The 20,297-nt window shown below is 37.6% G+C and overlaps 1 protein-coding gene across 1 annotated transcript in view; it reads left to right on the forward strand.

The window, feature by feature from the left end:
• LOC113467833 overlaps positions 1–2,969 on the forward strand; it is a 37,314-nt gene extending 34,345 nt beyond the window's left edge. The window contains exon 3 of the mRNA XM_026824265.1: positions 2,874–2,969. Within this exon, the coding sequence (XP_026680066.1) occupies positions 2,874–2,953 (80 nt within the window). The 3' untranslated portion in view covers positions 2,954–2,969. The remainder of the gene's footprint in view (positions 1–2,873) is intronic.
• The last annotated feature ends 17,328 nt before the right edge of the window (positions 2,970–20,297 follow it).

Raw genomic sequence — 20,297 nt, forward strand, 5'->3', positions numbered from 1 at the left:
TGGTCACGGAGGTTACTTTAAATACATTCCATATATCACGAGCCCCATTGGGTTATGATCTCCATCTTATCTACCACTCTCCCTAAAATTCTGACTCTCCAAAAGTCCCCAATACCATTTTCATTGCTTGACTTGAAAATTCTACTAAAACCTTCTGAATTTTGTCACAACAGACCTTATTAGCTGACGAAATTACGCGTAAATATTCAAGGGAAAACCTGCTCCACCTCGTACACCATGCACAGAGCCGAAAAACCTTAGACTTTGCCGGAAATCCAACCGAAGCCCTCCGGTGTACAAGTCTAGTCTAGAGGTGAGTCCACACACAGTCGAACGGCCGTTAATCGACATGTCGACGAACCGTCCACACTGCCTCGATAACATAGTTTCACCTCGTCGGTGGTCTACTATGTTTGGACACACCCTAATATCCAATAATCCAGTCGGTCACGGAGGTTCTTTTAAATAAACTCCATATATCACGAGCCCCATTGGGTTATGATCTCCATCTCATCTACCACTCTCCCTAAAATTCTGACTCTCCAAAAAGTCCACACTGCCTCGATAACATAGTTTCACCTCGTCGGTGGTCTACTATGTTTGGATCTTTGGACACACCTTAATATCCAATTATCCAGTCGGTCACGAAGGTTACTTTAAATAAACTCCATATATCACGAGCCCCATTGGGTTATGATCTCCATCTCATCTACCACTCTCCCTAAAATTCTGACTCTCCAAAAGTCCCCAATACCATTTTCATTGCTTGACTTGAAAATTCTACTAAAACCTTCTTCAGATCTGCTTCCCCCACACATTATTAACATTATTGTCAATATTACAATTATTATTGTTAGTATATTATTATTATTATCATCACTCTTTTTCTTACCTATAAAGACTTTGACTTTTCTAAATACCTCTAGTAGAGTAGAGATAATGCAGCGTTGGAGCTTCTTAAAAGATTTATTTCTGTTTTGAAGAAAGATTCTCTCTCTCCTAATCTTCGATTGAATCTTAAATAAATTCATTGTGTAATGCATTTTATTTTTATACCTTTAGATATGTACGTATACAGCTATACCTAGTGATACTTAAAAAAAGGACCTGTGATATCTATGATCTATGAAGATTAAACCGCGTCCTGGAATGTCACAGATTCAACCTGTCTCAAGTCACTTGGGTGCTTTGTGCACCCCGGTCGGACAATTTGTCAGAATTTTGGATGCAGTAGAGTCCGTCTTGAAATTCCTAATCTTCGATTGAATCTTAAATAAACTCATTGTGTAATGCATTTTATTTTTATACCTGTAGATATGTACGCATACAGCTATACCTAGTGATACTTAAAAAAAGGACCTGTGATATCTATGATCTATGAAGATTTAAACCGCGTCCTGGAATGTCACAGATTCAACCTGTCTCAAGTCACTTGGGTGCTTTGTGCACCCCGGTCGGTCAATTTGTCGGAATTTTGGATGCAGTAGAGTCAGTCTTGAAACAGGCCACTGGACACTGGATTCATTATCATCATTAGCCCGTTCAATGTCCATCCGAAGCAAAGGCCTCTCCTATTCTCTTCGATTGTTTCTTGTCTTGTCGGCATGTGTCCATATTATTCCTTGTGTCTTCTTACCATTAGCTTGCCACCGGATTAATAACTAAATGTAAATGCAGTTTCTTTGTGTTATTATGTCACAACTTTGGTGCTCACTGCAGCATTGTAGGATTTTCCCAATATCTCAATAATCCTAAAATCCAATGTTTACCTACCATGCTGGCACCGGTCGCTATGCGCATTTATATGCCATAGCTACTCATTTTCCTCTAGTTGGTATCTTGACCATGTGTTATGCTTGGTTCAATATCAGTTTGATTGTAGTCGTATTCTGTCCTGAATGCTTCTGGCTGATTGGCTTCCAGTAAATGGAGATAGCTTTTGATTAAATCTAAGATTATAGATCGAGGGAGAAATCGCAGTTATCAGGGGCCTCCTTAGCCACCATTTCTTTATTTGATTATAACTTTTTCCTTAATTTATATATTATTGTAGATTTTTCACCAAATTTCCCTCAATTATTGTAGATTTGTCACACCCACCAATTCTTCTTCTTGTTGTAAATTTGTAACTATTGTTGTAGATATTTCACATCCACCAATTTTACCTTAGTTATATTATATTATGTATGAACTTAAGTGAGTCATTGAAAACTGTGCTTTCAACGTGCTATAGTCACTGGCCAACGTGGTCCATTCATAAATGTTAACGTGTATGTTTATTTGACCACTTGATTCGTGTGTATGTGGCTTTTATTCTGTTGATTTTACTCAATCACATCTCTCATCTCTCTCTATTCTACCGATCAATAAATCATCCTCATCATCTTCTGCTACAGATTGATAAATGATCTTTGAGTTCATTGATGAATGTTCCCATCTTCATTTGATTTGATTATTTGTTTTTGGGGTCGATTGATTTGATTGAGACGAAAAGGTACAGGTTGTGTACTTTGATTTGTGTACTTTGATTAGAATACTGCCCGGCTGAGATTTCTTTTATCCGAGAGAGAAATGATCAATAAAATTTATTGACGGACTTCCCAAAGTTTAAGTTGCCAAAACGACACAGCATACTACTTCTCAGACAACATTGTTACAGTTAAAATGAGGGTAAAACGTTTTAAATTTAATTTAAAATTATATTGATATTATTATTGGGTTTTGCCGCGTTCATCTCTGAGAATTATTATTGCATGGACGTGAAAATATATGCAACAATAATAAAAGAAAGGTCCAAGAAGTTCTTTGAGACAATGTTCGTGGTAAATAATCATAGACATGATATTAGTAATGATAATGTTAATTTTATTTAGTTTCAGTTAATTCGAAAACAACAGCCATCCATCATAGGGGAGACAGGTGGAACTTTGGCGGAACATTAATCAAAATCTGAAATCTGGTACTCATGCCAATCATAGGAGGAATATCACAATGGAGATATACCGGGAAAGCTTTACAAGGAATTGATTTGTTTGAACTTCATCCTTACAAATGGCTCTAGTTTTTTTTTCTTTCTTTTTTTTGTCACTGCTGGGATTCGAACCGCAGTCCCTTCAGCTATGAATCCAATGCCTTAAATTGCACTACTGGCAACTGCAACTAGGACTGACTGAATTTTGTTTGTTTATCCTACTCTGCAAGTCTTTACAAATTATAAATACTTTACAATTTTTGTTGCTGATTTAATCAACTTATTATGAGGTTGCAGTTGCAACCCAAACATGTTGACTATTAAAATAAAAGTGAAGTAAAAGAAGTAAAAGATTATTGAGAATAATTATTTAAAAAAGAATCTTTAAGAATAAAAATTGAAATTAAAAAGACAATTAAGATTCGACTATCAACAGATAAAATTTGGTGAGCTTTCGAGAATACTCAGATTCTCATCATCAGACCAAAAATACGCGAGGTGTTTACTCTGCGAGCGCTGGAGTTGAAGTCTGAACTCTGAAGTCTGACAGAGTCTTCAACTCCAGAAGTCAACAGGTACAACACCGAAGTGTGTCACCCTGTAGGTGTATGCCTGTTATTGCTTAGTATATGCAATGTAATGAAGAAATAAATTGACCAAGTTTCGAATCCTTCATTAATGAAACAAATGAACGCTATGGCAAGCACATTGGCTGCAGGAGGCGATCCATAAAGGATGACAATGGATCACATGATACCTTAACGTCCAATAACATTCCAGTGGAGTTAGTGGGTCAGATTCTCTTGGAACTGTACAAGTACGGAAGTGCAATCTGTCCAAATGGACTGGTATGTTACGTTACTGGATGCCAGTGATGTCCGGGCCAGTAGTTAAGCTACCTACTGGCTCTGTGTAATCCAGCTAAGTATTAGAGAGAACAAAGAACGTCACATAGAAAGAAGATATTCATCTTTTATTATTTACCTGAAAACCTTTGAAGTTTTCATCTTCTGGATTTCAGTATTCAAGCTTCTGATTGTGAGGCAAAATGTTTTCACCAAATTTCCCTCAATTATTGTAGATTTGTCACACCCACCAATTCTTCTTCTTATTGTAAATTTGTAACTATTGTTGTAGATATTTCACATCCACCAATTTTACCTTAGTTATATTATATTATGTACCTATATTAATATTTATTTGGAGGATGTATATTTGAAACATCCACCATTTCTTCCTATGGGCTATGGTGAATTTACCACATCCACCATTTCTTCCTATGGGCTATGGTGAATTTGCCACATCCACCATTTCTTCCTATGGACTATGGTGAATTCGCCACATCCACCAATTTTACCTTAGTTACGAGTAAATACTTCCTTCTATTTTAGAATTGTCACAACTAGGTATTACCTAATTCTTCCTTCATAGCAATCATAAACTCAAATAACTAAAAAAAAATCTGAAATGTCAGTCCAAACGAAAAAAAGGGTGAGAGGTCGAAACACATTCCTGGCCAAGTTGTTTATTTTCTTACAAAATATCAAACATATTTATTTTCTTACAGAATATCAAACATATTACCGTAAGCACAGGTATATGTATATTATCACAATACATCTCGATATCAATAATCAGAACCGGTATGGTCTCCAATTCCGACGAATATTTTTACAGGTTTTCATGAAACCCGTACATAAGGTTAACACAGAGCAGTGCACACAGGTGAAACTAAGTTTCATGCGCCTCTAAATCTCATTATGAATCGTACAGCGTACACTGTTGCTTTGTTTTCACTTGTTGAGACCAATGCCCACCAAGTAAGCTTGAACATTAACATGACGCTCAGAGATATGAACCCAGGACCCTAAGGTTAACACAGAGCGGTGCACACAGGTGAAACTAAGTTTCATGTAACGCTGTGCATTGCGCCTCTAAATCTCATTATGAATCGTACATTGTTGCTTTGTTTTCACTTGTTGAGACCAATGCCCACCAAGTAAGCTTGAACATTAACATGACGCTCAGAGATATGAACCCAGGACCCTGGTCTGGAGGTCCTCGTGGCAGGTTTTGTTATTAATGAATCCCCAGAGATATCGTCGTGGGACTTTTTTCATTCATCCCATTAATGAACGTAAGCACTTGATGTACGTAAGCACTTGATGAACGTAAGCACTTGATGTACGTAAGCACTTATTGTACGCAAGCACTTAATAAGCACTACTTGATGTTACCTTCTGTCCTTAATGTTACACATCAACTTGTACTTTACACATAGTGACAACCATGCACCAGTTCCCGATAGATCACTGAAGTTATGCGTGTTTGGTATCGAGATGTAAGTCGTTTCCAGATATAAGTGTTTTAGTTCAGAGAACCCTAAAAGTACAGCAGTACTTACAGGGATGATGAAGAATAATTATGTTATACTGTGATACCATCAGATGGATTTCAAGACATAGTGAACCCAAACGAAGATTTCGGTCAAATCTGATTAACTTAAAAAATCTTGCGACAAGTACAGAAGTACTTACAGGGATGATGAAGAATAATTATGTTAAACTGTGATACCATTAGATGGATTTCAAGACATAGTGAACCCAAACGAAGATTTCGGTCAAATCTGATTAACTTAAAAAATCTTGCGACTTGACTATGAGAATCTTTTACCGAGCCATTTGATTTGCAACTTGGCATATGTTTTTGGATACAAATGGATTTTTTTATTTCGTTTGTGAAACATTCAAAGATTTCAAAGTCTGAGCACAAATTCTCACACAAAGAGAAAACTAGAAAACAAGATGTAATAGAGAAATAAATAGTAAGTAACGTATATTACTTATATGGACTTTTTTCGTTCGATCATTAGCTTCATTTGAGCGAGTTATGGTGGGTACTTTTTCTGCGAAAGGTTTCCGATGGATCACTGAAGTTAAGCGTGTTTGGTATCGAGATGTAAGTCGTTTCCAGATATAAGTGTTTTAGTTCAGAGAACCCTAAAAGTACAGAAGTACTTACAGGGATGATGAAGAATAATTATGTTAAACTGTGATACCATTAGATGGATTTCAAGACATAGTGAACCCAAACGAAGATTTCGGTCAAATCTGATTAACTTAAAAAAATCTTGCGACTTGACTATGAGAATCTTTTACCGAGCCATTTGATTTGCAACTTGGCATATGTTTTTGGATAAAAATGGAATTTTTTATTTCGTTTGTGAAACATTCAAAGATTTCAAAGTCTGAGCACAAATTCTCACACAAAGAGAAAACTAGAAAACAAGATGTAATAGAGAAATAAATAGTACGTATATTAACACAGATTCTCACACAAAGAGAAAACTAGAAAACAAGATGTAATAGAGAAATAAATAGTTAGTAACGTATATTACTTATATGGACTTTTTTCGTTCGATCATTAGCTTCATTTGAGCGAGTTATGGTGGGTACTTTTTCTGCGAAAGGGCCATGCACCAGTTCCCGATGTATCACTGAAGTTAAGCGTGTTTGGTATCGAGATGTAAGTCGTTTCCAGATATAAGTGTTTTAGTTCAGAGAACCCTAAAAGTACAGAATGCTAATAATAGAATTTTGAAGGTTGAAACTTTCCTGAGGTGTTTTGTATTTTATTACCGCAATCCTCCTTATGGCGCGTTCACTTGAGATCAGAATACCTGACTAGATGTAGCGTCGCGCAATTGAATCAAAATAATCTAGGTAGGTATGTCATTTCATTGCATCCAAATTTTTAGTACGATGAATCACAGCTGAAGTTGACGAAAACATGCAAAATGGTTCAAACTAACCCGGTTTGTATGTCGAACTAATTTTATGTTTTGCACACAAGCATAAATTTATTAATGTTTACAAAACTATGTATCTCGTATCGAGCTAATTTTATGTTTTGCACACAAACATAAATTTATTGTTTACAAAACTATGTATCTAGTCAGACCATATCGATCTGAATCCTGGATTAGGACCAATAGGTCCTCCGTAATGTCAAGAGTTCAACGTCAGACCATATCGATCTGAATCCTGGATTAGGACCAATAGGTCCTCCGTAATGTCAAGAGTTCAACAACGAGAAGGTTTTTCTAGACAGCACAAAACGGGCTAATAATAGACATTATAATACCTAAATACTTATTACTCATCGGTGTGCCAAATCGGGGATCATTAATTCAAACTATGAAATATTTGACAATAACAATCAAACAAACAGACGTCGTCGTCGACTATAACAACAGGTACAACACCGAAGTGTGTCACCCTGTAGGTGTATGCCTGTTATTGCTTAGTATATGCAATGTAATGAAGAAATAAATTGACACCCAAAGCACGCCAAGCGAGCTCGTATCAAAGAAGTTTGAAATATAAACTATTAAAAAATATTATATTCATTGGCCAGCTTTCCCAAAGCACGCCAAGCGAGCTCGTATCAAAGAAGTTTGAAATATAAACTATTAAAAAATATTATATTCATTGGCCAGCTTTGTAGCCATCAAACTAATATTCCAGCTTATAGCAACCTTCTGTTCTGTTACACTCATTTATAAATATTTCTTCTTTTAAATTAGAAAAAGAGGTGCGCTCATCGGATGCTTGGAGCGAACAACACGAGTTACTCAGGTGTGGGACTCGCCATAAGGGACCGGACTTATGGCGAGTCTTTGAACTATCTAGGATTTGCCGGCGACTGGGTGACCGTTAAGCTGTCGATCGACTTGATCGATGTCGATTGAAATTCTACAGTGGCTTGACAACATAGACTCACCTCATCAATTGAGTCGATCGACGGCGTCAACTGTGTGTGGACAGAACTTTACGTATGTTGGCGCGAACACAGATGTCATTCTTGTTTTCCGGCTTAAACCTTGACTTGGACCCGAACTCCAAAACTCGAGATCCAAAGTCCACCGTGCCACCACTACATCACCGAGGTTGACAAACTAAATCTAATGAGTCCTTCTCGACATTCTTAAAGAGTCCTTCTCTTAAGGTGTGTCCACGATCGAAGTCGACTAAAACCGTATACTGCCTCAAGAACATAGATTTATAGATTCACCTCGTCGCATCGATCTACAGCCGTCCATTATGTGTGGACAGGTGGACACAACTTTACACGGTCTGACGGTTTGCACTTGGCGTCCATCGTTCACGCTACAAATAATATTAAAAAAACTACGAAGAAAAATGAGCCAAAAATTTCGAAATTTCTTCATTAGTTTTTGAGGCCTTTGTTTTCCCAGAAGCTTTTCCTTTGGAATTCTTTATCTTTTTAGTCCCTTTACTCCAGCCGAAGAAATTTCTATCCCACTGCCAGTTTCCTTCCGAACATCGGGCACTGGAACTATTTCTCCCGGACAAGAAGAAAACATTTTCTGATCATTGTTTTTTAACCCTCGTCGACCAAAACCGTATACTGCCTCGAGAACATAGATTTATAGATTCACCTCGTCGCATCGATCTACAGCCGTCCATTATGTGTGGACACAACTTTACACGGTCTGACGGTTTGCACTTGGCGTCCATCGTTCACGCTACAAATAATATTAAAAAAACTACGAAGAAAAAGAAGAAGAAGAGGAGAAAAAAGTAATTTATAAGAATTGTAGGTATTAGTTAACCAAGTTGAAAGGTTAAGGCAGAGGAAGAAGAAGAGGAGATGCGTGAAGTGACCGGCCAGACACCCCGCTGAGAAGAAGACTGAAAACTGGAAGACAAGAGTGAGGAGGAATCTTCAATACTCCATCTCCATGTCTGGACGCAACATGTTTCATCTGGTGTATGATGGAACGTCTTGGACATACAACATGTTTTCAGAGATCTGGCCCATGTTTGATGGACCATCTTGGACAAACAACAAGTTTTCAAGTGACCAAATTTCCATTACTCCATATAAAACCAAAGCCCAAAGGGTAGACATAGACAATTATTCGGTAATTCCCAGAATACCACTATAATTATCACAATTAGTAAAGCCATAGCATTTAATGAATAATAATACTACGAATCGGAAGATTTTTCTGTAATTCAATAATTGCAGCCTATACAGCTGCTGTAAGAGTCGTCTTAACTCCAGGATTTTTCTGTATTTCAGTAATTGTAGCTTTCTATGATTCAGTAATTGCACAGCTGGGTTCGACATACAACATGTTTTCAGATGAGATCGCATCTTCAAAATACAACCTGTTTTCAAGTGACCAAATTTTCAATACTCCATGTTCCATGTCTGGACGCAACATGTTTCATCTAGTGAATTCTAGTGTATGGTGGAACGTCTTCGACATACAACATGTTTTCAGATGACTACCACCTAAGTACTCAGTTATCAGTAGTGTAGTGATTAACGCCGTGGACTTCGGATCTAGAGTTTGATGGTTCGATTCCAAGTTATTTGTCGATGTGTATTAACAGGGAAACGACATTTGTGGCAATGACAAAAATTCAGGTGCTCTCAATTCAATTAAAATTCACAAGCCTTTGTTTTTATTGATAAATAAACCATTAATATCACATATCGAGTTCAATCTAACGAAGATTAAGGATCGGTAAAAGTGACATCTCCACCAAAATAACGTGCATATTTCCCTGTACTGTATAAAATAACATGTATTTTCTTTTGAAATATCGGTAGAAATCCTTGTTTAGACTGCTGGGACAAAGGCACTTTTTGGACCTCTGTGGGTAGGATGAGCAAGATCTACCACTTCTTCTTCAATGCTTAGCCTGTTGAAAACAAAGCCCAAACGGTAGACAATTATTTGGTAATCCCCAGAATATCACTATAATTATCACAATTAGTAAAGAAGCTACATTTGGTAAACAATACTACGAATCGGAAGATTTTTCTGTAATTCAATAATTGCAGCTTATACAGAATACAGATGCTGTAGAGTCGTCTTAACTCCAGGATTTTTCTGTAATTCCGTAATTGTAGCTTTCTATGATTCAGTAATTGCAGCTAGGTTACCTAATAATTATCATATTGGGAGTAAACCAGCATTTGGTGAAGACAATACTTGCTATGGGAGATGTGAGTTCCATAATTGCACCTAATAACTACCTACTGGATACTCAAATGGATAGATTTATTAATAGTCTTGTCATAGCAGACCTGTGATTATCACTGTATCTATGTCTAATCTCTATCTCTTCTGTACAACTTCCACTGGAGTACATCATTCCTCCTAAATATTTCGAATGGCGCGCTGGATGGCTGCGTCGTGATTTTCTTTATTTTAAAATTTTTCTTTATCTAATAATTAATCCTTTTAAATACAAATTTTAATAACTAAAACCTTAAAAGTACTCTAATCATGTTTAAACAGTTAAAGTTTCACAACCGATAAATATACCTATCACAGAATTTCTGAACTGCATACCTCTTGCATATATGGCAGAATTGTTATTGGATTGAATACACAGGCTCTCATATGAGATTACCTGAGCTATGGACTCGAGATTTTTCTATCTGAACACATGTATTACTTCTCGTTATCTGATGTTGGCAGTGTGTTCCTTTACAATATGTTCGCAATGTTGCATGTTTGCTATGAAGTTCTGTCTCCGGCAGTGGCGAGCTCTGGAATCTTGAAGTTATTGTTCACTTGGAATAGTTCGACGAAATCGAAGGATCATGAATGACGTAACACTACTCCTTTTCAAGTTTGGCCTCAAAGTAAATCAAGTTTTGTGAAATGTTCCCAAACCTGTAACTGCGAAGGTCTTACCGTCAGTTATTGTTCACTTGGAATAGTTCGACGAAATTCGAAGGACCACGAATGAAGTAACACTACTCCTTTTCAAGTTTGGCCTCAAAGTAAATCAAGTTTTGTGAAATGTTCCCAAACCTGTAACTGCGAAGGTCTTACCGTGAGGACCATGAATGAAGTAACACTACTCCTTTTCAAGTTTGGCCTCAAAGTAAATCACGTTTTGTGAAATGTTCCCAAACCTGTAACTGCGAAGGTCTTACCGTCCCGAAAGCCAAGGGAGAAGAAAGACAGCCAGCCTTTCCGAGAACGAACCTTATCAGTGAAATGACTGTAGTAGATTATGTTTGGTAGGGTACATCCTGAACGGATAACGTTCAGGACAAAATCCGCCGCGGGCTAGAATCGAACCCGCGACCTAGCACTTACACGGCAGACCCTCCAAAAGAAAAAAATATACGATCTGATGTTCGATTACGAACATCAGATCGTATATTTTGGCCAATCTGATGTTCGATTACGAACATCAGATTGGCCAAAATTTGTTCCCTAAATTCTTAGTTCACAGTTTAGTTCGAGCTCCGACGCTGAGAAGGACCATGAATGAAGTAACACTACTCCTTTTCAAGTTTGGCCTCAAAGTAGGTAAATCAAGTTTTGTGAAATGTTCCCAAACCTGTAACTGCGAAGGTCTTACCGTCCCGAAAGCGAAGGGAGAAGAAAGACAGCCAGCCTTTCCGAGAACGAACCTTATCAGTAAAATGACTGTAGTAGATTATGTTAGGTAGGGTACATCCTGAACGGATAACGTTCAGGATAAAATCCGCCGCGGGCTAGAATCGAACCCGCGACCTAGCACTTACACGGCAGACCCTCCAAGCCAACTAGGCTGGCGAGGAGAAGGTTTCAAGCCTAACTTAGGGCCATATTTATGAAAATATGAAAAAATACTGTCTCTCCAGCTGGACTGAAGCATAGAAAAAAATATCGATTCCGAACATCAGATTGACCATAATTTATTCCCTAAATTCTTAGTTCACAGTTTAGTTCGAGCTCCGACGCTGAGTGTCTAGATAGAACTGTTCGCTGGTGAGATAAAGCTCTGATTTGAACACAACCAGTATAAGTATCTACTAGCGCTCTGGACATACCTACTGGTCAGGTATATCTAACATTATGGGGGGCAGCCAAGTCTAACCCCGCTCTAATCTACGATCCCAATTCAAAAAATACAATTGCAGCTTTCTTGTCAAATAAAATCTTTTCTTTTTAGTCAATTTTTTCTAAATTAGGATGAGCTTTATTATATTTTTATGTGCTCTCATGTACCTATTTAACTTAAATAATACCTATTTTGTTTGTAAAAGTCAAATCTAGTATAAATAACTTCTTATATTATGCAAATTGACTTGGTACGTGACGGATAGATGGTACACTCATGTGTCTTGGATGACAATTTGAGATTTCACCAAAAAAATTGTGTACCCATCCTTACGTCATAAAAGCATGCATTTTACTCTTTCTTGTAGTACAACACTTTTAGGAGAAAGAAAAATGTTTTCTTGACCATGTTATTGAGTTGTGAAGAACTTGCCGGTCTGGTAGTCATGTTACCATGTTACGTCCCACGCTAAAACGCTACCTACAACTATTGGCCAATCAAATCAGGGTTCTCCCGTGTCGATAACTAGGCTGGCGAGGAGAAGGTTTCAAGCCTAACTTAGGGCCATATTTATGAAAATATGAAAAAAATACTGTCTCTCAAGCTGGACTGAAGCATAGAAAAAATATCGATTACGAACATCAGATTGGCCAAAATTTGTTCCCTAAATTCATAGTTCACAGTTTAGTTCGAGCTCCGCCACTGGATGTCTAGATAGAACTGTTCGCTGGTGAGATAAAGCTCTGATTTGAACACAACCAGTATCAGTATCTACTAGCGCTCTGGACATACCTACTGGTCAGGTATATCTAACATTATGGGGGGCAGCCAAGTCTAACCCCGCTCTAATCTAAGATCCCAATTCAAAAAATACAATTGCAGCTTTCTTGTCAAATAAAATCTTTTCTTTCCAGTCAAATTTTTCTAAATTAGGATGAGCTTTATTATATTTTTATGTGCTCTCATATATTTAACTTAATTAATACCTTTATTTTGTTTGTAAAAGTCAAATCTAGTAAATAACTTCTTATATTATGCGAATTGACTTGGTACGTGACGGATAGATGGTACACTCATGTGTCTTGGATGACAATATGAGATTTCACCAAAAAAATTGTGTACCCGTCCTTACGTCATAAAAGCATGCATTTTACTCTTTCTTGTAGTACAACACTTTTAGGAGAAAGAAAAATGTTTTCTTGACCATGTTATTCAGCTGGGTTACCTAATAATTATCATATTGGGAGTAAACCAGCATTTGGTGAAAACAATACTTGCTATGGGAGATGTGAGTTCCATAATTGCACCTAATAACTACCTACTGGATACTCAAATGGATAGATTTATTAATAGTCTTGATGTTACGTCCCACGCTAAAACGCTACCTACAACTATTGGCCAATCAAATCAGGGTTCTCCCGTGTCGATTGTGAGGATAATTTACATAATTGCGACCATAATTCACATATCCCTCGAAAAAAAGCAATTTGGACGCCAATAATCTTATATTATAAGAACAAGATCCATTCACTCATTCACATTTCACACACTGATCGCTCTATCTCGAGAACCACAACACCTAATTGCGACCATAATTCACACATCCCTCGAAAAAAAGCAAGTTGGAGGCCAATAATGTGTTATTAAGAATGACAAATTCAATTCTAGTATAATTATTCTTGGGAGATTATCGTGTGAGCTCAGGGCCGATATTAACAGCATCGATCACAGTAGATTCGTGTAAGCTTAAAGGCCCGTTCCCACTTGTGAGTTTCGTCCGGATTTTTTTCCGAGCGTTCGGACTGTAGGCAATGTAATTTAAACGAGAGTGTTCCCACTACACACGACACACTTTTTTCCGAACGACAGAAGTTGCCGTAGTAGCACCTGCACTAAACAATTGGAAATCAAATACGGTGTCTTCTCAAACCCGGCAAATCAAAGATTGAGCTTTAGAGGGGGGACATTGGACCCTTTGAAGCATATTTTATTATTATTATTATTATTATTATTATGCTACGCTAAATTTCATGACTTGACTTGGACTCGAACAACCACCAACCTCCAGATCCAGAGTCCACCGCGCTAACCACTACACCACAGTTTAATTGAATAATAGTAATATGTAATATTACCTAATACTAATACATAGTAAGCAATAAAACTCATACATCTAGAAGAAACAGAAGGTCGAAGGCTCAGAGTTCTCCAAGTCCCACTTAAGAAGAGCACGACACCATCTGAGTCTGAGCAGATGTATATAGTGAGATCTTATGATTGGTTGAGAGATAACATGTACCTGCCTATCGAAGTCCCACTAGAAGAGCACGACACCATCTGAGTCTGAGCAGAGGTATATAGTGAGATCTTATGATTGGTTGAGAGATAACATGTACCTGCCTATCAAACACCAGTCAGACATCAATCATTCTGTCCGTAGGTCCTCCATAGCGTACCGTGTAATTTGTTTTAATAACTATAATTCAGAGTACCGGTCAGCCAATCATATTGCTCGGATGAAATCTTTTTGTTCTCACAACATCTATGGTTCCAACACAACATCCGATGAACTTTCAGATGCGCTTACTCAGGGCCGATATTAACAGCATCGATCACAGTAATAATAATAGTGCTTATTTATACTGCTCGCATAGGACTGAAAAGTCCCTTTACTCCAGCAGTAGGCTATTACTATTATTGTGGTCAGGTACCGTGTAATTTGTTTTAATAACTATAATTCAGAGTCCCGGCCAGCCAATCATATTGCTCGGATGAAATCTTTTTGTTCTCACAACATCTATGGATCCAACACAACATCCGATGAACTTTCAGATGCGCTTGCTCAGGGCCGATATTAACAGCATCGATCACAGTAGATTCGTCTAAGCTTAAAGGCCCGTTCCCACTTGTGAGTTTTGTCCGGATTTTTTTCCGAGCGTTCGGAATGTAGGCAATGTAATTTAAACGAGAGTGTTCCCACTACACACGACACAATTTTTTCCGAAGATTCGTGTAAGCTTAAAGGCCCGTTCCCGCTTGTGAGTTTCGTCCGGATTTTTTTCCGAGCGTTCGGAATGTAGGCAATGTAATTTAAACGAGAGTGTTCCCACTACACACGACACAATTTTTTCCGAACGACACAAAATGTCTTTGTAGGCATTGTAATTTAAACGAGAGTGTTCCCATTACACACGACACAATCTTTTTCCGAACGACAGAAGTTGCCGTAGTAGCACCTGCACTAAACGATTGGAAATCAAATACGGTGTCTTCTCAAACCCGGCACAACAAAGATTTAGCGTTTCACGGTTGTATAGGTACCTAGATTAGTAAAAGTTACAAAAAAAAATCACTGTTACATTTAATGTAACAGTGATTTAATGTACATTTAATGTAACAGTGATTTTTTCTTCTTCCTCACCTTTTTCCGTGTTCAAATGGGGTCGGCGGTGATTGTTTTGGGCTGACATTTGGTTTTGGCTACAAAAAACGGTGATTGTTTTGGGCTAACATTTGGTTTTGGCTACAAAAAAATTACAAGTGGATGTCCTTCGCACTCAACCTTTGCCATTTCTTTAGCAAGGGAAATTTCAGACTGGTATCCTCCCTGTTTGAAGTCCCCAGCCAGACTAACAGTGATAATAATAATAAGTTACCTCAAACCACCAACCTCCAGATCCAGAGTCCACCGTGCTAACCACTATACACCACTGAGGTTGCATGGGATACTTCAGTTTTATATGGAAAGAGCCAAGATATTGTTTCTAGGAGTCCACGGAGTTATGGTCCGGGAGCTAGCGATGTCAATTTTACCTCATAAGGTACAAATATGGAAAGAGCCAACATATTGTTTCTAGGAGTCCACGGAGTTATGGTCCGAGAGCTAGGAGCTAGCGATGTCAATTTTACCTCATAAGGTACAAATTTTTCAAAGCCTTAGTGACCGATTCGGGGGCTTTATCCTACTACAGCCATTTGAAAGTTTGAGAAAGGGCCATAAATTACGATACAAAGACTATGAAGTTTTGGCAGAAGGAGGGTTGGTGATCCTCATTTTCTGAAACCGATTTTGATGTTAAGCCATTTTGGATTTCCTATGGTTTAGAACAGGTGTCATTTTAGTTTCCAAAAGGGGACCAGTTCCTTTTCTCAAAGTTTCTTCCACTCCTCCAATACAAAGGAAGGATAAATTGGCTCGAAGTACCTAAATAAATACCTATTTAAGTACCTACACAATTATTACATGTGTATAGGTATCTACATAAGAAGATAGGAGCTCTACCACTTCCAGATAAATGACTGTCTACCACTCATAAATCACAATTACGTGCTTAAATTATCGTGAGGACCGCGCGGCATCCCAGTGGCTAATCAGATAATCAGAATCAAGCTTGGCTCGAAGTACCTAAATAAATACCTATTTAAGTACCTACACAATTAGTACATGTGTATAGGTATCTACATAAGAAGATAGGAGCTCTACCATTTCCAGATAAATGACTGTCTACCTCTACCACTCATAAATCACAATTACGTGCTTAAATTATCGTGAGGACCGCGCGGCATCCCAGTGGCTAATCAGATAATCAGAATCAAGAAATTTAATCATATCTGTGATTCCATCTTGATCTTGTGCTGGATTAACCCTTCATTGGTGATTCGCTTTCCGTCCAGGGCGGACTTTATCCTGCAACAGTGGCTCTTTTCACGATTGTATAGACTAGTAAAAGTTCCAAGTGCAGCCGACTGTAACAGTGATCTCCTGCTTAGTCTTCTTCTTCGCCTTTCCGGGGGTCGGCGTTTTACGTCAGCCTCTCAATCAACCCTAGATATGGCGATTGCTTTGGGCTGACATTTGGTTTTGGCTAAAAATTTCAAGAGTGGGTGCCCTTCGCACTCAACCTTTGCTGTTTCTTTAGCAAAGGAAATGTCAGATTTCACGGTTGTATAGGTACCTAGATTAGTAAAAGTTACAAATGTAACAGTGATTTTCTTCTTCCTCACCTTTTGTCGTGTTCAAACGGGGTCGGCGGTGATTGTTTTGGGCTGACATTTGGTTTTGGCTACAAAAAAATTACAAGTGGATGTCCTTCGCACTCAACCTTTGCCATTTCTTTAGCAAGGGAAATTTCAGACTAGGCTGGTATCCTCTCTGTTTAAAGTCCCCCAGCCAGACGAACCTCGAACCACCAACCCCCAGATCCAGAGTCTACCGTTCTAACCACTACACCAATGAGGTTGCATGCGAGGGTTAACAATAACTCACATTAGTATTTCCAATGGCATGATGAGTGTACACAATTTTCAAAGTTCAAACCACGTCACACAGTCACACGATAATCTCCCAAGAATAATTATACTAGAATTGAATTTGTCATTCTTAGTATCACACTAGCTGAATTCCGTCGCTTCGCTCCGGAATCCCGCTAGTTCATCCCGAGGCATGGCCAAACTTGTGGAAAAGGCATGGCCGATCTCCCTGTTTGAAGTCCCCAGCCAGACTAACAGTGATAATAATAATAATAAGTTACCTCAAACCACCAACCTCCAGATCCAGAGTCCACCGTGCTAACCACTATACACCACTGAGGTTGCATGGGAGGGTTAACAATAACTCACATTAGTATTTCCAATGGCATGATGAGTGTACACAATTTTCAAAGTTCAAACCATGTCACACGATAATCTCCCAAGAATAATTATACTAGAATTGAATTTGTCATTCTTAATAACACATTATTGGCCTCCAACTTGCTTTTTTTCGAGGGATGTGTGCAATAATAATTCTCAGAGATGAACGGGGCAAAACCCAATAATAATATCAATATAATTTTAAATTAAATTGTTTTACCTTCATTTTAACTGTAACAATGTTGTCTGAGAAGTAGTATGCTGTGTCGTTTTGGCAACTAAAACTTTGAGAAGTCCGTCAATGAATTTTATTGATCATTTCTCTATCGGATAAAAGAAATCTCAGTCGGGCAGTATTCTAATCAAAGTACACAACCTGTACCTTTACTTCTCAATCAAATCAATCGAGCCCAAAAACAAATAATCAAATCAAATGAAGATGGGAACATTCATCAATGAACTCAAAGATCATTTATCAATCTGTAGCAGAAGATGATGAGGATGATTTATTGATCGGTAGAATAGAGAGAGATGAGAGATGTGATTGAGTAAAATCAACAGAATAAAAGCCACATACACACGAATCAAGTGGTCAAATATCGAGGGATGTGTGAATTATGGTCGCAACTATGTAAATTATGCTCACAATCGACACGGGAGAACCCTGATTTGATTGGCCAATAGTTGTAGGTAGCGTTTTAGCGTGGGACGTAACATGGTAACATGACTACCAGACTTGCAAAAGTGTTGTACTACAAGAAAGAGTAAAATGCATGCTTTTATGACGTAAGGATGGGTACACAATTTTTTTTTAATGAAATCTCATATTGTCATCCAAGACACATGAGTGTACCATCTATCCGTCACGTACCATGTCAATTCGCATAATATAAGAAGTTATTTATACTAGATTTGACTTTTACAAACAAAATAGGTATTATTTAAGTTAAATACATGAAAGCACATAAAAATATAAAAAAGCTCATCCTAATTTAGGAAAAATTTGACTGGAAAGAAAATATTTTATTTGACAAGAAAGCTGCAATTGTATTTTTTGAATTAGATAGATTCATACTTAGTTTTTCCGTCTATCCCAAACACCTTCAGACAAACTCGTTCGAAGTAAAAAATAAAATAAAATATAATAATGTAATTTACATTGTATGGGAGGAAAAAAAAACAATTTTTATGAAAATAAAGTTGAGTGATTCAAGTACAAATGGAAGTAGGTAATATTATATGTTGGATATCAAATTAAACTCAGATAATCAAGATTGCTGCTATTTTGAACATGAATGCTAACATGTATGTCAAAATGATCGAGCATTTTTGCCATGCCAAAGATATAAATAACGCTCTTTATTTAATAAGAAATCAAGTTTATATTATAGTCTCGTTCTGGTCAAATAAACATACACGTTAACATTTATGAATGGACCACGTTGGCCAGTGACTATAGCACATTGAAAGCACAGTTTTCAATGACTCACTTAAGTTCAGTAACGTTGAGGGTGGTTGGTATTTGGTTGTCTAACCATGTAGATGTAGAGTGTAGACACTTGGGTGCTGGCTTTTTTGGCCCCACTCATTCCCGTATGCACGAGGCTTATCAGTAGGTAAAGTTATCGATAGCAGATATAGTGTTATCTATCAACCTTTTATTTGGGTTAAAATCTATTAATCTATTATGTGGGTTAAGAGTCGTGTTGATTATTCTTTATTAATTTATTATCTCGAAGAATAATACTGTCAATGTTGAGAGGTTTGGGGTGCCTGGTGTCACTTGTCAGGTTCAGATAATGAAATAGAAAATAAGGGGTTTCAGTTACTTGATAACTTCAGTTAATGAGACGTCTCTACAATTTACGGTAATGGTCTAGTTGGGGGATCTAGGTTATTGCAGGGCTTTCACAGTTTCTCCAGAGGTCAAATAAACATACACGTTAACATTTATGAATGGACCACGTTGGCCAGTGAATATAGCACGTTGAAAGCACAGTTTTCAATGACAATGACTCACTTAAGTTCAGTAACGTTGAGGGTGGTTGGTATTTGGTTGTCTAACCATGTAGATGTAGATGTAGACACTTGGGTGCTGGCTTTTTTGGCCCCACTCACTCCCGTATGCACGAGGCTTATCAGTAGGTAAAGTTATCGATAGCAGATATAGTGTTATCTATCAACCTTTTATTTAGGTTAAAATCTATTAATCTATTATATGGGTTAAGAGTCGTGTTGATTATTCTTTATTAATTTATTATCTCGAAGAATAATACTGTCAACTCCCGTATGCGTGAGGCTTATCAGTAGGTAAAGTTATCGATAGCCGATAAATATAGTGTTATCTATCAACCTTTTATTTGGGTTAAAATCTATTAATCTATTATATGGGTTAAGAGTCGTGTTGATTATTCTTTATTAATTTATTATCTCGAAGAATAATACTGTCAATGTTGAGAGGTTTTGGGGTGCCTGGTGTCACTTGTCAGGTTCAGATAATGAAATAGAAAATAAGGGGCTTCAGTTACTTGATTACTTCAGTTAATGAGACGTCTCTACAATTTACGGTAATGGTTTAGTTGGGGGATCTAGGTTATTGAAGGGCTTTCACAGTTTCTCCAGTCTCCACCCTTCACGGATCTGTTAAACTTTTGACTTTGCCCCAGGATTTGCTTTTTTTTTTTTTTCCTATTGGGCGCTTTAACCCTTATTGGGTCGTTCGCGCCGTAGTCCACGTTATGTTTCTTTTTCAAGTTTCTGTTTCTTTTGTTCTTCGCTTTTCGATTTACTAGTTATTAATCCGGTGGCAA

The sequence above is a fragment of the Diaphorina citri genome, unplaced genomic scaffold, assembly GCF_000475195.1.
Source record: "Diaphorina citri unplaced genomic scaffold, Diaci psyllid genome assembly version 1.1 scaffold562, whole genome shotgun sequence".
In the NCBI taxonomy this organism is placed as follows: domain Eukaryota; kingdom Metazoa; phylum Arthropoda; class Insecta; order Hemiptera; family Psyllidae; genus Diaphorina; species Diaphorina citri.